Here is a 15,325-nt window from a genome sequence, read left to right as displayed (position 1 = left end):
CCTGGTACCCACAGGCTTGACCTGTCACCCAGAGCCTCTTTGGGGTCTTCCCTGACTCACTGGAGACCAGGCCAGCCTGCACCGACTTCCCCAGGAAGGCAGAGGGTTGTAGGCAGAGGAGGCATTTTTTCCCTGGGGAGCCAGGGGCTGGTAGCCCCAGCCTCTCCCCTTGACTCTGCCGGTGCTAATAAGTCCAGTGTACACTTGTTTGTTCCACTCACCCCAAGCTGGGGGAGCACGACCAAGTCCCAACAGTGAGGCCAATGCCCACTTCACAGGAACACACCATGTTGTCCCACTAAGTCCGTGACCTTGTCAGAGCTCAGTGGGAGCCCCTCTGTAAACCCTTCCTCCCCTCTAGCCGTACCCACTAGGGCTGTCTTCCCCAGGCCTGGAGTGCTCTCCACTTCACAGATGGGGGTGCCGAGACCAGAGCAGCGGTAGAAAGGGCTGGGTGAAGGGAGGGGACGCTGGTCTCCTGGGCTTTAGTCCCAGGAGTGCTAAGATGTCAGTCCTGCCCCTTCTCGCCCCACAGGTGAAAGCTCTGGGCTATGACGGCAACAGCCCCCCATCAGTGCCCTCCTGGCTGGACTCCCTGGGGCTGCAGGACTACGTGCATTCCTTCCTGTCCAGTGGCTACAGCTCTATTGACACTGTGAAGAACCTCTGGGAACTGGAGCTTGTCAACGTGAGTGCGGCCTGTGCTCGGGCCTGGCCTGGTCCCCAAGGGTGCGGTCTGGGGGTGGGAGGGGAGTTGTGGGCGCCGGCATGGCCTGACTGCACCCCCCGCCCCCGTCCAGGTCCTGAAGGTCCATCTCCTCGGCCATCGCAAGCGCATCATTGCCTCCCTCGCAGACAGGCCCTACGAGGAGCCGCCTCAGAAGCCCCCACGGTTTTCCCAGCTGAGAGTGAGTTGGGGAGGGATGGAAACGGATAGGTGTGCCCTTCATATTGCTAGGAATCAAAGAGAATTCTTGAGGCATTCTTTGGAAACAGCATGACCTCCGTAGTAGAGGCGGGAACTTTCCGTCCCCTCTTGTCGGGGCCATTCTGCCCCTGGGCCCAGTGTGTGAGAGGAGCATAGAGCAGGAGTTGTTGGGGCTGGTCATTTGTTGATTGTGTGCCTCCTGTCTACATCCGAGAAGCCTGACGGCATCTATAATAAAGGGTCCAGTTTAAATATAAGTAGAAAGTAAAATGTCAGAAAAAGGAAAACAAATATCCGAATCCCAGCCGCTGTGGCAGAGCGGGGGGGCAGCGGGGCACAGTCTGATGTGAACCTGAGACAAAGCTCAGGATCCATGGCAGGACCTGAACCCTCCCCAAGTCTTCTGAAGTAAAAGCCCTGCAGCGAGATGGGTTCAAGAAGCTTCGACTTGACAACCTCACAGATGCTTTGTTGCTCAGGCTGGGTAATCCCTGACTGCAGGTTAGACTCGGGCCGAGCTGAGGTCTGGGACCAGCTCCGTTCCGAGCCTGCAAGCCTGAGCCCCTGACAAGCGCTGGGCTCGGAGCAGGGCCCCCCGCACTCCACCCGTTTTCAGCAGCCTCACCCAGAGGGCGTCATTCTATGCTGCCTTCCCCCAGCAGCCCGGTCTGAGGGGCAAACGCACCACTGACTCTCAGTTACAGAAACCGCGGAGACGGGGCCTCAGGGTGCCGACTGGCAGCGCTGTATATTTTCTCAAGCAAGGGCTCTGGGTTTGGTCTTGTGCCCCAGGGAGCTGCGGTGAATTGTAACAGATGATTTGGTCTTTGATGAGTATGAAAGCAGCTTCCCAGCCCTGTAACCGTCCTTTCCCCCCCGCGGCTCCAGGCCGAGGAGCGTTAGTGACGTGGGGGTGCCCGGGGTGCCCGTGGCGGTGGCGTGCCCGCAGGACTGGGTCGCCGGGGCTTCCTGGCTCCAGGAAGAGTTCGGTTGCTTTGATGGTACCTGGGCTGGGCTCCCGGGCCAGCGTGCCATCCATTCGGTGCCTGCTTGGTGTTGGCCCTTAGCTTCATGTCCATTCTCACTGATCCACCTGCCCTAACGTGCCCCAGGACTGGCTGACACCCACAATCCAGGGACTGGCCTCCTGGGTTCCAAGTGTTACTGGATTTCCCCCCACTACAGTGCCAAGACTTGCTCTCCCAGACATCGTCCCCACTGAGCCAGAACGACTCCTGCACCAGCCGCTCCGCTGACCTGCTGCTGCCTCCCGGGGACACGGGCAGGAGGCGGCACGACAGTCTTCATGACCCTGTGGCACCTTCTCGAGTGGAGCGCTTCAGAATCCAGGTGGGGCCGGAGGGGAGCTGTGAATGGGGGTCCCCAGAGCCCTTCACTGCCCCCGTGTCCCCTGAGGTGGAAGCTGGGGTGGGGGCAGCAGGGTAGGAGGCCACGAAAATCTAGGCGCCTGGATCAGCAGCAGGAGGAAGATACTGCCTCCTCCCCTCCCGGGTGGGGGGGGGGCTCCCCTGCATCTTATGTGGCTCAGAAGTGCAGATCCACTGGCTCCTCTTTGACTGCAGCCTCTCCTTCCAGCCCCTCAGGCCACCAGCCCGGTTTCTGCCCCATCTCAGCCACTTCTTGGTCCCTCGTTTGCTTGCCCTGCCTGTTCCCCAGAGCGGCTTTCTGCCCTCCTTAACTCCACACCCAGCAGCCCAGCGTCGGGTGCAGCTGGGAGACACATCCAGCCGTGCCGCCTACCCTCCCAGAACCGCCAGCCTCTGCTGGGCCCTGGGCTGCCCTGAAGCCCTTGCCCTAGGCTCGCCCCAGCCCGCAGTCCTCACTCGCCTTCTCAGGGCCTTGTGTTCCAGGCTCCTGATGTATTCACCTGCCCTGCCTCCTGCCTTGCACCCGGATTCCAGGCTTTGTGTCTTGTCCCCCAAATTGGCCTGCTGGACACAAGATTGGCACATGTCCCTCATCTCCCCCACCCCCAACTCCCACCCCCAGCCAAGGAGAACTTCAGTTTCACTGCTTTTTTTCTCTTGACTCACACTCCTCATCTCCAGCACCTGGGGATGTCCTTCACGTTTCCACAGGCACGGCCATGAATCTGACGAGATTTCAAAGCATGTTGTCCAGCCGTTTTAGTTGCTGCATATCAGAAGTCTTCCGCACAGTGCTGGGAACGGAAGTCATAAATATTTCCTGACTCTTTTCTCGCTTCCCCATTCTTTGGACCAGTGCCCTAGTGAAGGCCCCCATCACCTGGCACCTGGATTTCAGTGGCCTCCTGCCCCTTTCCCCCAGCTCAGCTGCCGCCTCAGGGAACACTATAAAAGGTCTCCCTAGCACCGATACCTGCCCACCCCAGAATCAGATCCAGGGGCCCTGACGGGGATATGAGACTTGCAGGGATCTGACTCCTGCTCCCCACCCTTCATGCTTTGAGCTTGTTTTCCCCTCTCTGGTTTTATTCATTTCCTGTCTCCACCTCAGAGCCTTCCCGACCACGCCTGCCCTCAGGTGGCCCAGGCCCATGCCTCTCCACCTTTCCTCTGGCGTGGATAGGCCTCACCTCCGCCCCAGTGCACCCGCTTGGCTTTTTGTCTCCTGCCCTCCCCACTGCCCTTGAACCCCTGGGGCTGGCTTCTTTGCCCTTGGGTGTGCTGGAGCCCACGAGTTCCTCTGGAGTGGGCAAGCAGACCTGTGACTCCACGTGTTCTACAGGAAGAGCAGCGCGAAGCCAAACTGACCCTTCGGCCCCCCAGCCTGGCTGCTCCCTACGCCCCAGTGCAGAGTTGGCAACACCAGCCAGAGAAACTCATCTTCGAGTCCTGCGGTTATGAAGCCAACGTGAGTTGCCCCTGCGCTCCCAGCCTGGCCGGCCTCCCTGCCGCCCGCCCCTCCCGGCCGGGTCCAGGCCTCCGGTGCTGTTCTCCACTCTCGAGGGGGAAGGGGGGCCTCCCAGCCAGGATCGGGGAAGGGAGTGAGGAGAGGAAACCATCTGATTATGGTCCCAAATCGGTTGGGTCACCCTGCATGATAGCACAGGACGTCCTAAGCCCGCTTACTGCCTACTCCCTCAGTATCTGGGCTCCATGTTGATCAAAGATCTTCGAGGGACAGAATCCACACAGGACGCCTGTGCCAAGATGCGGGTAGGTTGTCTGCAGGGGGGGCGGCTGGTGGGGATGGGAGGCATCACCAGGGGCACCCGCTGCAGCCCCCGGGCCCTCCCACACCGTGTAAGGTCAGGCGGAGGCTGGGGCCTGTGGGATCCCAAGGGACTTGGCCTTGAGAAGGGGCATTCACAGTCCCACTTCTTGTTCCCCCTAGAAATCCACCGAGCACATGAAGAAGATCCCCACTATCATCCTGTCCATCACATACAAAGGTGTCAAGTTCATCGATGCCTCCAACAAGGTGTGCTTCTCACAACTCTGTTAGCGGGAGTGGACCCCTCTCCCCGCCGCTCACTCCCCAACCCCCCCGAGCTGCCTGCAGTGTCCGCAGCCCTCTTTATTCCTCTGTATTCCTACCCGCTCGGCCAGGGGCTTGCCGCTCAGCTGCCACACGTCCTGATCCCGGGGCCCTGCCCTAGTGACAGGCGCCCCTGGTCTCCCTCAGCATGGGTTCCATCAGCCCTCTTACCTGCTCCCGGGCCCTTAGTGGTGTGATTCTCTTCACGAGCAAAGGACTCCCCCCACGCCCCGCACTTGGTAATGCCCCGCCCCGGAGGGCAGAGGGGCTGGAGAGCTCGTGGTCAGATGTGAACATCTGACGCCCTCCATTGCTGTGGTCGAGGGTGGAGACCCCTAAACCTACCTTGGCAAAGTTAGACAGTGCTCCCACGCCCACCAAACAAACCGGAGAAGTAGCGGCCGTGGGCTCACGGCCTGGGCTGGGACAAAGATGGCGGTGGCGGGGATGGGGTAGACGGGCTGAGGTGGCCTTGGGGCCGAGAATTCCAGACCCTGCTTTCCCCGGCAGAACATCATTGCGGAGCACGAGATCCGGAACATTTCCTGTGCGGCCCAGGACCCGGAGGACCTCTGTACCTTTGCCTACATCACCAAGGACCTGCAGACCAGCCACCACTACTGCCATGTGTTCAGCACGGTGGATGTGGTGGGTGGGGCCCTGAGCTGGGCGCCGCAGGAGGGTGGCCTCGGTGCTGTGCTGTCCCGGCACGTGGGTGGCACCTGGCTCATGTCTGGTTCAGGCTGAGGCCCCAGCAGCCATTTGGGCCAGTCCCCCTTTTTTTTTATTGGTTTGTTTATTTGAGAGAGTGAGCGAGAGAGAGAACACAAGCAGGGGGAGTGGGAGAGGGAGAAGCTGACTCCCTGCTGAGCAGGGAGCCCGATGCGAGGCTCCATCCCAGGATCCTGGGATCATGACCTGAGCCGAAGGCAGACACTTAACCGGTTGACTGAGCCACCCAGGCGCCCCCCGGGCCAGTCCCCTGTAGACAGTGATGAGACTGAAGCACAGAGAATGGGCGGCTCCTCTGCCGTTCTAGCCAGGGCTTCCCTCCCCCAGGCTGCTTGTCAACCCACCACCCCGTTCCCCACCCTCCAGGGGCCGTCTCCCTGAAATGCCCTCTACCTTGCTCTGGGGGGCAGCAGTGCCCTCCTGACAGGAGGCTGCCTTCTCCCACGTTCAGGCTCCGGCTGGGCCCACAGGGACAGCGGTGCAGCAGGGACTCCCCCTGCCCTGAGACAAGGCCCCGGGCCCTCTCCTCACCCCCAGGCTTCTGTCCAGATCCCTGCCGTCCTGGGACAGAGTAGCTACTTCCCCAATCTCTGGGGCTTCTGGAACACAGACGGCCAGGCATTCTCAGCCCCAGGAAATCGGTGCTTGCTCTGGGCCTGGCGTCAGACTCCTGGCTCTGCCACTTGCTAGCTGTGTGGTCTTAGAAAGTCACTCGCCCTGGCTCCTCCCCGGCTGAAAAGAGACTATAACAGGAGCAGCTGTGTGGGGTTTGTTTTGAAGGTTAAATGGGGTCATCTACCCCATACTCGTAGTTCCTGGCACTTTGAACTAGAGCTCCCATTTTCCACAGACAGTCACTTCTGCTGTAATACAACATACATGCTCCCAAAGATCAACATGCTACATAAAATGACGCAGTAAAAATTTTGTAGGGTTTCTGGGGAGATAGGGCTCGGGGCACCACACTCAAAAACTTGGTCAGTGACACATTAGAAAAGATAGGAACCTAACAAACACACTGGCGCCGCTCTGTTCCCATGAAATGGTTAAGAAATCCAGAGCTGCGGCGGTCAGCCCGGCCCTCTCCCTTGAGAGAGACCTGGAGTGGACTTTTAGAAGGTGCGGGAAGGGGAACACAGAGGGCTGGGAGAGGAACAGTACCGCGGGGAGGGTGCGGGGGCCAGGCCGTCGGCCCCTGGGAAGCCGAGCTGCCAGGTCCCCTGGTGTTTCTGTCCACGACATTGTGCTGGGGAAACAAAATTTTGTGTGATGCTCAGGTTGTTCCTAACGTCTCAGTCACCTTGGGACAAAGCAGTGTTTTGAAAACAAGTGTTCTGGCAGAACTGGCCGAACTTCTCTCGTCAGCTGTCCCGGTGCCCCACCCCCACCTGTGCTCAGGGACGTGAAGCCTGGGGGCGGGGTGGGGGGGGCGGCGATTTCGAGCCAAGGGCTGAGGTGGCTCCTCGGTCTCAGTGCTGAAGTCGTGCTCTGTCTCCTCCCAGAATCTGACCTACGAGATCATCCTGACGCTGGGGCAGGCGTTCGAGGTGGCCTATCAGCTGGCCCTGCAGGCCCAAAAGTCCCGGCCCCTGGGGGCCTCCGCCGCCGAGATGATCGAAACGAAGTCTTCCAAACCGGTGCCTAAGCCTCGGGTCGGCACGAGGAAGTCAGCAGTACGTGAACCCGCCGGGCCTCGAGGGCGTGGGGTGGAGCGGGCGGCCGGAGGGGCTTCTCAGCCACAGGCAGCCGGCCCCTCGGAACGGGCCGCCAGCTCCTCTCCTGTCCCCCCGCCCCGGCCGCAGGCTGCGGCCCCCTCCCTCGCCAGGCGCCCCCGGGGCCGGCCCACAGCGAGCCCCCAGTAACGCCACCCCGTGTCTGTGTCTGCTTTGCTCTGCGCCCCAGGTGCTGCCGCCCCCCGATAGTCGCTGTTGTCACTGTTACACCTGCACCACCCATCGTCCTTCTTACCTACCGCTGCCGTCTGTTAGTCCTGGAGTCAAGGTCTTTACACCTCCTGCTGTCTGTGTGTCGGTCTCCCTGAAGTGACCGTGAGCTTTCTGAGACGCCAGTGGCCTCCCCCCACCCCCCCACCTGCGTGACATTCTTTCCTGAGCCGCCCTCCTGCCATCCCTGTCTGTGCTTTAGCTCTCTGTTTCTCTGTGTGTCCTCTCTGCCGAGGCCCGGGGTGTGCTCTCAGGTCCCGCCTGAGGGACCCGAGGCTTGGGGTTTCCCAGCCCCGCACCCCCTTGCTGCCGCCATGAACAGGTTTGGGGCTCAGAGCACGATGCTTGGGTCGGGCAAGGCTCCTTTACCTGAGCAGCTCTGAGAAACCCCTGGGAGAAGTCGCCCCTGAAGAGGCCTGGAGGTGGCCCTCCCACGATGCTCCGGGGAGGGCGCCACTCCTGCCACCCCAGCCCTAGGGGGCTTGCTCTCTGAGAACAAGGGCCTCCGCTCATGTCCCTCATGCTGGCACGATGCCAGCATGGCCCCGGGCAGGAAGAAGGGACAGCTGGGCCCTGCTGCCCCCCAGCCGGGTGCGGCGCTCCCTCTCTGACCCCTCACCCTTCTTCCTTGGCAGCTGGACCCGCCCGATTCGGACCCGGATGCCCAGTCCCACGCCAGCGTCTCCTGGGTGGTGGACCCTAAACCAGACTCTAAGCGGAGCCTCAGCACCAAGTATGAGACCACTATCTTCTAACCGCTCACCCCCTGTCACCACTAGTCTCACTGTGCCTTGCCGTCCGACCTCTGCTCTTCTCAGCTCTCCTTCCGGCTGCTGACGCCAAGGCCCCGGCCCCGGAGGGGCCCTGCTCCCCCCGCCCCCCCGGCAGCAGCTCTAGACACCACACGCACAGCTTGTACCCACCACCACCGGACACTGTGAAGTCCCCGCCTTGGGCGAGGACAGCTTGGCGGGGGAGGGGGGTGAGTTGCCTTTGAGGTGGGCACCAGGAAGCCTCAGCGGGCAGGCACTGTGAGTCCTGGGGGCGGGGGGCCCAGTCTGCGAGCAGTCCACCAGTGAGCGCCCCTCTGCCCAGGCCGGGCTCTCTGCTCTCCTCCCGCCTTCTGTGCCGAGCCGCAGCTGGGCGCCGCCGCCTAGAGCGAACCATCTTTTTGCACCTTTCCTGACACAACCAACCACTGTGACCACCTGGTGCCAGAATCCCCTCGCAGTCCGCTCACGGCCGGCCTGCGGTCCCGTCCCTCCCTCCTGTGAGAGCCCGAGCTCCGCGCCGTGGCTCGCCTGGGGCCAGACTGCGTTCCGGGAGGGCCCAGGGGCCCCGGGCGCGGGCCTGACTCGGCAGCGTGGAGCCCTGAGCGTCCGAACCCCCGCGGGCTGGCTTCCCTCGGCAGGCCTCTTGGTCCCCGGAGGAATGGGATGGCCTGTGTGTGTGTGTGTGCGCGTGTGTGTGCGTGTGTGTGTGTGCGTGTGTGTGTGTGTGTGTGCGTGTGTGTGTGGTCGGCCCCTCCTGCCTTCGCCGGGGAGTCGCACGGCTGGCTCTGGAGTCTAGCTCACCGAGGAGGAAGGCCTTTGTGGGGACCCAGCGAGAGGGAGGCCTGTGCGCTGCACGCACGCACCTTCTTCCCTCACAGGACCCAGCCGCTCGAGGACAGGGACCCGGACCAAGCAACTCCCCTTGTCCTCCCGGGACTTCCCGTCACTGCTCCGCAGTGGGGGGGTCAGAGATAGTCAGCCCCGCTCAGCCTCGAGTCCCCTGAGAGGGGAGGCTGTGGATCGTGGAGCGGAGGCTTTGAAGAAGCCCCCCGGTCTCCGGGGCGGGCCGGTCAGCTCAGGTGGCGGGAGACAGGAAAGCGCGGTGCCAGGAGGACGCGCCGCCAGCACAGCGTAGGCTGGTAGAGAAGCCTAGAGAAGCCGGGAGCTCGCGGCGGTTCCTGGAGAGGCGGAGGCCAAGGTGCTAAAGCGGGCTGGGCGCCCCTGCCCGCCTGCCTGTCCTGGTGCCTTCCGAGCCACGGCGCTCAGGGGAGGCTGTGAGGGACCTTCCTTCGCTTCCGTGCTTCCTTTCAGTTTCCTCCACCCTGTGCGGGCCCCTGTGGTTAACCCTTTCCTCCCCCCGTTGTGTTTGCTTCTGCCAAGCTGAGCCACCGAGGAACCGACTGTGCTGCAGAAACACAGACGTGGGGAGCACAGGCTCCCACCGCCACGGCCCCCACCACCACCACCGCCGCCACCACTGTGTCACCTGCAGCTTCGAAGACCCAGGCCTGGCCTCTGCCGGGAGCAGCTCCGTGGGGCTGCTCGGCCTGGACCTGCCGCCACCAGGTCTTACAGAGTGAGCCGCACTCCAGGCCTCGAGCAGATGAGACTGGAACTCCAGAGAGTCAAGAAGTGACTTGTCCAGAAGACATTTTTTAATAGAAAAAAAATTTTTTTCTAGAAAACGAATTTTTAAGACTCGGCTCAAACCTCTAGGTTAAACTGCCAATCTTCAGACAGACGGCCACGGGATCGGAGGACGGGGGCGCCCCAGAGCGGCTCCCAGGCCGGCCGGCGCCGCCTTCTGCCCCCGGGATGGGCTGTTGGCGCCGTCCGGGAGGCTGTAGAGGGGGGGCAGTGGCCTGGGGGTGAACGGAAAGCAGGCCCAGGTGGGTTTGTTCGAGTCTGCCTTTCAAACCCAACCAAGTCAGTTGCTGTTCCTTATGAACCGCACAACTTCTTGTCCCCGTCCGGAGCCGGACGCTGCCTCTGCAGTAAGAACAGGCCCCAGACGCACCTGGCAGAAGCAGAGACTCCCGGTCCGTGTCTGGGCTTCCAAATGTGAAGGTCCGGGGGCCAGACGGAGCTGAGCGAGCCGTGCCCGGGGCCATGAAGTCGGGGCCGCTCCTCGGCGCCCGAGCCCGCGGTGGCCAGGGCACCGGGCCCCGCACTCTCTGGCGACCTCAGACTGCCTGGGTTCAGTCAGAAAGGAGAAAAAGCAGCTTTGTTTCGGGCATTAATGGGTAGGTCGGCTAAGACGGCTACCTGCCAATTTGTGATTTGTCTAATCAGGTCTGTGTGACTAGGACTCGCTTTGATTCTCTGAATTATTGGTTTGACTGTTGTATTTTCAGCTGCTGGATTCATCCCTGGCTCCAGGTGTAGAGAAGGCTAAAGAAGGGGACAGTTGATTCGGTTCTCCCCCAGTGTGGCCTTCAGGGCAGACTGGGGTCCTGGCGCACCACTACCACTTAAGGCCTCCTGCTGGCTTGCTTCGCTTGTTGACTTGGACTCTTGCTCTGTGCTCCTGAGGGTGGTAGAAGCAGACAGGGTAATTCCTGTGAGGCCGAGAGGCAGAGCCGGCTGCGCTGCTGGCCCAGTACCTTCCAGAGTAGGGAGCAGAGAGGAGCCCTTCCTCCCGGGGGTAATTCAGCAGACCTCATGCTTTGCCGGCACAGGGCGGGCTGCCCCCAGGACCCACGTGCCAGGCTTCGGCAGGACTTCTTTCCCAGCAAAGGCTGTGAATCGGAATTCCCTGCGGGTTCCGTGCACAGAGAGTGCTCTCGGGCACACTCCCCACCCCGGTGGTGGCCAGAAACGGAAAGCCCGGCCCCGTCCTCCCGCTGCCTCGAAGCTGGGCCCCAGGGGCGGCACCTCCTCTGGAGCAGGGGCAGGGAACCCTCCACTTTCCGGTACTAAACAAGGACCTCAACGCTTGAAGTCTGGCTTCGCTTCCTGCTTCTCCCAAGGCCCGAGAGCCTCCCGTCAGCTCCCGCCACGCATGTTCTGTTCCCCCCCCCAACCACTACCACCCCACTGGCCCGCGAGAATTGACCAGGGAACCGGAGGGGTGGGCGCCGTTCCCTCCCCTGCGGGGGGCCTGGCCTCAGCTAAGTGCGCCTCTCCTCTCTGGAGGCAGCAGGTCCAAAAAGCAAACTGTAGACACTACGATGAGCTGTTGGAGCCGTCTTTTTGTTTTTAAATCACACGTAGGTGTTTCCTCCCCTTGAAGCTGCTATATCTTTATTTATTCAGGGTGTTGTCATATTGGAAAGCCTTAGCTAGTCCTCTCTGGCTCTGGGTTTGCTTTTGAGATTGGTTTATTTCCGAATAGTTGAGAAGGGTAGGGACTGGATCTTTCTTTCCTTTTTACTTCTCCTCCGGGGCAGGTACTCTCTCTCCCCTCGAAAGGGGCGGTGTAACTTCAAGGACAGGCTTCGAGCGGAAAAGCCCCCGCTTCTGCACCGGCGTTCGGCGGCGGGGTCTGAGCTGTGCAGGGCCCCCCGGGCAGGACTTGTGAGGGAGTCAGTACCTTCCCCGGCCCCAGCCCCCAGCTTCTCTGCTCGCCGCTCTGAGCCATAGGACCCCTCCTGCCGGGCTCCGCGTCTGCCAGACTCCACACGCCTCCTGGGTCTCTAGCCTCAGAGTCTGGCGGGCGTTCCTCGAGAAGCCTCTGGCCGAGCAGGCAGCCATGGTGGTGGCCGCCGCTCCCACAGTCGGACGCTCGTCTGTCCTCGGCCCGCCTGCGAGAGGCCCAGGCCTGCGGCATGACCGTCACAAGCAGCTCGCAAAAGTATTGTTGCTAACGGGGTGGCAACGGGACTGAATTGTAATAAAAATGTTATTTAATCTTTGTCTCTGTATTTTGATACTTGAATGAATTCCCCTTTTATTTTACTGTACATATAATTGTTAATCTGTCCGATTTTGTCCGAATTACAAACATCTTGTGGTACCAAACATAACGAATCTGCGCAACAATGTGGACTGACCTCACAACACGAGAGAGAGTGTAAATATTCCTGGGCTTCCAGCTTCGGTTTGGTTATTTTCATAACTGTACAACCTAGAACAGACGGAATTAATAAATGAGAAGCAACATGAAACCAGCCTTCCTTTTTGGGAGTTTTTGAATTGGAAAGCTTCTTGACGGTTCTCTGGCAGCAGCGCAGGCCCGGGCTGTAGGCTGTAGGCCGGCTCCGGGTCGCTGACGGGGGTCCCGCGCTGTCAGGGACGAGTGTGGGGATGCCGCTCTGTCTGGCGCGCTGCCAGCGGGAAGCTGCCAGCGATCGTCCATCCGTCCACCCCATCTAGTTGCAAGGCCTCTGTGCTTCAGCTTCCCCTCCTTAGAACATCTCCTCCGAATCCCAAGCAGGGGCCACGTTCTGGTTATGGATCCTCTGCATCCTTGTCTGGGCTTGTCGACCCGCAAACATTTATTGACTGTCTGTACAAGGCAGTGTTGGAGGACCGAGAGCTGTAGAAGAGGAGCGTCCCCCGCAAGGAACTTCCTTTGATTGTGGCGATTACGTCTGAGACGTGCACAACTGGCTACCAACCCAAAGCCACGCTGAGGCCACGCCGGGCGGGAGCGTCCAAAGGCACACGGTGCTCCTGGAGCTGAGGGGGGACAGGGAAGGAGGGGCTGGTGCCTGGGCCGGTATTGAAAGGGGAGGGCTTGGAAAGGCACGAACGGTACTACGAACCCCTTCACTGACGGCATCTGGGCTCCAAAGCCTGCTAGCAGCTCTCCAGGCATCCGTCTTGTTCGCTCTGAGAAAGCAGCCAAGGCTCAGAAAGGTTACCACGCCTTCCCAGGGCCAGCTGGAGAGGACCTAAGAAACCATGCCCTCCAGTGGCTTCCAGCCGCCTCAGAGGCCCTGGTCCCATGCCTGCCTCCACCCCAACTGCCTAGCACTGAACACTTACAAAGACTTATTAGAGAGAATATGGGGGGGAGGGGCAGAGAGGGAGAGAGAATCTCAAGCAGACCCCACGCTGAGCACAGAGCCAGATGGAGGGCTTGGGGCTCCATCCCACGACCCTGAGACCATGACCTGAGCCAAAATCAAGAGTAGGACACTTAACCGACTGAGCCACCCAGGTGCCCCAGCACTGAACACTTATATAAATGAGTTTCTGTGAAATATTCCATTTGTCAAGGGCTTTAAAAGTGAAAATCACTAGGGCGCCTGGGTGGCTCAGTCGGTTAAGCATGTGCCTTCGATTCAGGTCATGATCCCAGGGTCCTGGGATCGAGTCCTGCATCAGGCTCTCTGCGCAGCGGAGAGTCTGCTTCTCCCTCTCCCTCTGCCTGCCGCTCCCCCTGCTTGTGCTCTCTTGCTCTCTCCCTGTCAAATAAAATCCTTAAAAAAAAAAAGAAAATCACTGATTAATCCAATACCCAGCTATATTTCTGAAGAAAACAAGGCCCAGAGCGGGGAAAGGTTTTTCCTAGCCAGCCAGCTAATAGACCAGATCCCAGCTTCTCACTCCCAATTAGGGCTTTTTAGGCCCGTGCACGGCCCCTGGGTAAAGAGAGTGAGGTCCAGTCGTGGAGGGCCTCATCATCCTCACACCCCTGTGCACCCTGGCAGAAGAAACCTTCCAGCCAGGAGGAGGAGGTCTGGCCATAATTCGTGTCACTGTGGCTCTGGAACGGGGCCCCAGGACACAGTCCACTGTCAGAGTCCCCTTCGGCCTCACTGAGAAGCCTTACGGCCGTGACCCTTGGCAGCAGTGCTGACGGTGCTGACAGTGCCCTGGGGGCCCACGCCTGGCCCAGTGGGAACGGCCAGTCTGGCACGAATGTGGGCTGGGGCCACTGCGACAAAGGAATGGGTGGGGCCTGCTCGGCGGGAGTGCATCTGCCTGCCGCTCCCGCCTCTGCCCCGGTCCCTGTGACGCCGGCTAGAGCGTGCTCCCAGCGCACGTCCCCTCAGGACCTGGAGGCTGGGAGCCGGCAGGAGCCCGGCACGGCTCTCTGCTCTCATCCCAGCGTGGAGGGTGAAGTAGACCCTCACAGGCCCATGCACTCCTCTCTCCCGCAGGCAGCGCCCGCGTCCTCAGCAGCTCCGCCTCACAGACACTGCGGTCCGGGAAGCCAGGCAGCTGGCTCGTTCCTCCGTAGGCTGCGGCGGGTCACCCTTCCGGCAGTGACCAGGCGACTGAGGAAGCAGAACCGTGCCAACTGGAGCACCTGCCAGGGCAGCTCAAAACGCACTCTTAGCCCTGGCCACCTCTGGCTTCCTCCACCTACAGCGTGTGCAGGTCCCACCCGACTCCCAGCTCATGGGGACAGGCGGACCTTTCAGAATGTTCTGCAGTTCAAACACCCAAGGAGCACAGAGGTGTGAACGAGCCACCGCTCGGGGCAGCGTCTACAACTCTGGGGCTCGTCTTTCAGGCCTCAGCTATTAGGAACATTACTTTAAACAAGCCTTTATCAAATAAAAGAGTTTCCCTAACACCACAAAATATTTGTTATCCAGTAAATGGGCCTGGGACAACTGCATAGCTACGGAGGTTGGGGACAGTACGGGGATTCCTATGCCTACTTACAGCAAAATAAATACCAGATAGCTCACATACTTAAATGTAGAAAAAATAAAATAAAATCCCAACAAAGCTAGAATAGGGAGACTTTTTTTCCCCACAATCTTGGTATGAGAAAGTTCTTTCCAAGCATGCTGCAAAACTCTGAATCCATTTTTTTTTTTTAAAGATGTTATTTATTTATGTATTAGAGAGCGAGAGAGAGAGAAACAGCATGAGAGGGGAGAAGGTCAGAGGGAGAAGCAGGCTTGCCGCCGAGCTGGGAGCCCGATGTGGGACTCGATCCCGGGACTCCAGGATCATGACCTGAGCCGAAGGCAGTCGCTTAACCAACTGAGCCACCCAGGCGCCCACCATTTTTTTTTTTTAAAGATTTTATTTATTTGCGAGAGAGAGAATGAGAGACCGAGAGCATGAGAGGGAGGAAGGTCAGAGGGAGAAGCAGACACCCCGCCGAGCAGGGAGCCGGACGCGGGACTCGATCCCGGGACTCCAGGATCATGACCTGAGCCGAAGGCAGTCGCTTAACCAACTGAGCCACCCAGGTGCCCTGAATCCATTTTTTAAAAGATTAACATATTCAACTATATAAAAATCAAACATTTCTGCAAAGCCAAAAGCAACATTTAAAAAAAAGAACAATTAGGGGCATCTGGGTGGCTCAGTCATTAAGCGTCTGCCTTCAGCTCAGGTCATGATCTCAGGGTCCTGGGATCGAGCCCCGCATCGGGCTCCCTGCTCAGCAGGAAGTCTGCTTCTCCCTCTCCCACTCCCCCTGCTCGTGCTCTCTCTGTCAAATAAATAAATAATAAAATCTTTTAAAATTTTTTAAAAATTAAAAATAAAAAAAGAACAATTGAAAACAATATTTGTATCACATGTAACAAAGGACAAAACTTGACAATAGCTAT

At 59.7% G+C, this 15,325-nt stretch overlaps 1 protein-coding gene across 14 annotated transcripts in view; it reads left to right on the top strand.

Moving 5' to 3' along the window:
• ANKS1A (ankyrin repeat and sterile alpha motif domain containing 1A) overlaps positions 1 to 14,323 on the top strand; it is a 180,221-nt gene extending 165,898 nt beyond the window's left edge. For 5 of the 14 annotated variants that reach the window (XM_078055457.1, XM_078055458.1, XM_036096154.2 and 2 more), the window contains 11 exons: positions 536 to 688; positions 801 to 908; positions 2,114 to 2,278; positions 3,659 to 3,784; positions 4,018 to 4,089; positions 4,268 to 4,354; positions 4,922 to 5,059; positions 6,646 to 6,816; positions 7,046 to 7,144; positions 7,722 to 7,819; positions 13,910 to 14,323. In XM_078055457.1, the coding sequence (XP_077911583.1) occupies positions 536 to 688; positions 801 to 908; positions 2,114 to 2,278; positions 3,659 to 3,784; positions 4,018 to 4,089; positions 4,268 to 4,354; positions 4,922 to 5,059; positions 6,646 to 6,816; positions 7,046 to 7,144; positions 7,722 to 7,819; positions 13,910 to 14,018 (1,326 nt within the window). In that variant the 3' untranslated portion in view covers positions 14,019 to 14,323. Of the gene's footprint in view, positions 1 to 535; positions 689 to 800; positions 909 to 2,113; positions 2,279 to 3,658; positions 3,785 to 4,017; positions 4,090 to 4,267; positions 4,355 to 4,921; positions 5,060 to 6,645; positions 6,817 to 7,045; positions 7,145 to 7,721; positions 11,969 to 13,909 lie in introns of those variants that run through there. The other 9 variants (XM_078055460.1, XM_036096177.2, XM_036096189.2 and 6 more) reach the window with 5 other exon arrangements.
• The last annotated feature ends 1,002 nt before the right edge of the window (positions 14,324 to 15,325 follow it).

This window comes from Halichoerus grypus, chromosome 9 (genome assembly GCF_964656455.1).
Source record: "Halichoerus grypus chromosome 9, mHalGry1.hap1.1, whole genome shotgun sequence".
Classification (NCBI taxonomy): Eukaryota; Metazoa; Chordata; class Mammalia; order Carnivora; family Phocidae; genus Halichoerus; species Halichoerus grypus.
Note: the sequence above shows the minus strand (reverse complement) of the source record. Positions and strands in the feature narration are given on the sequence as shown.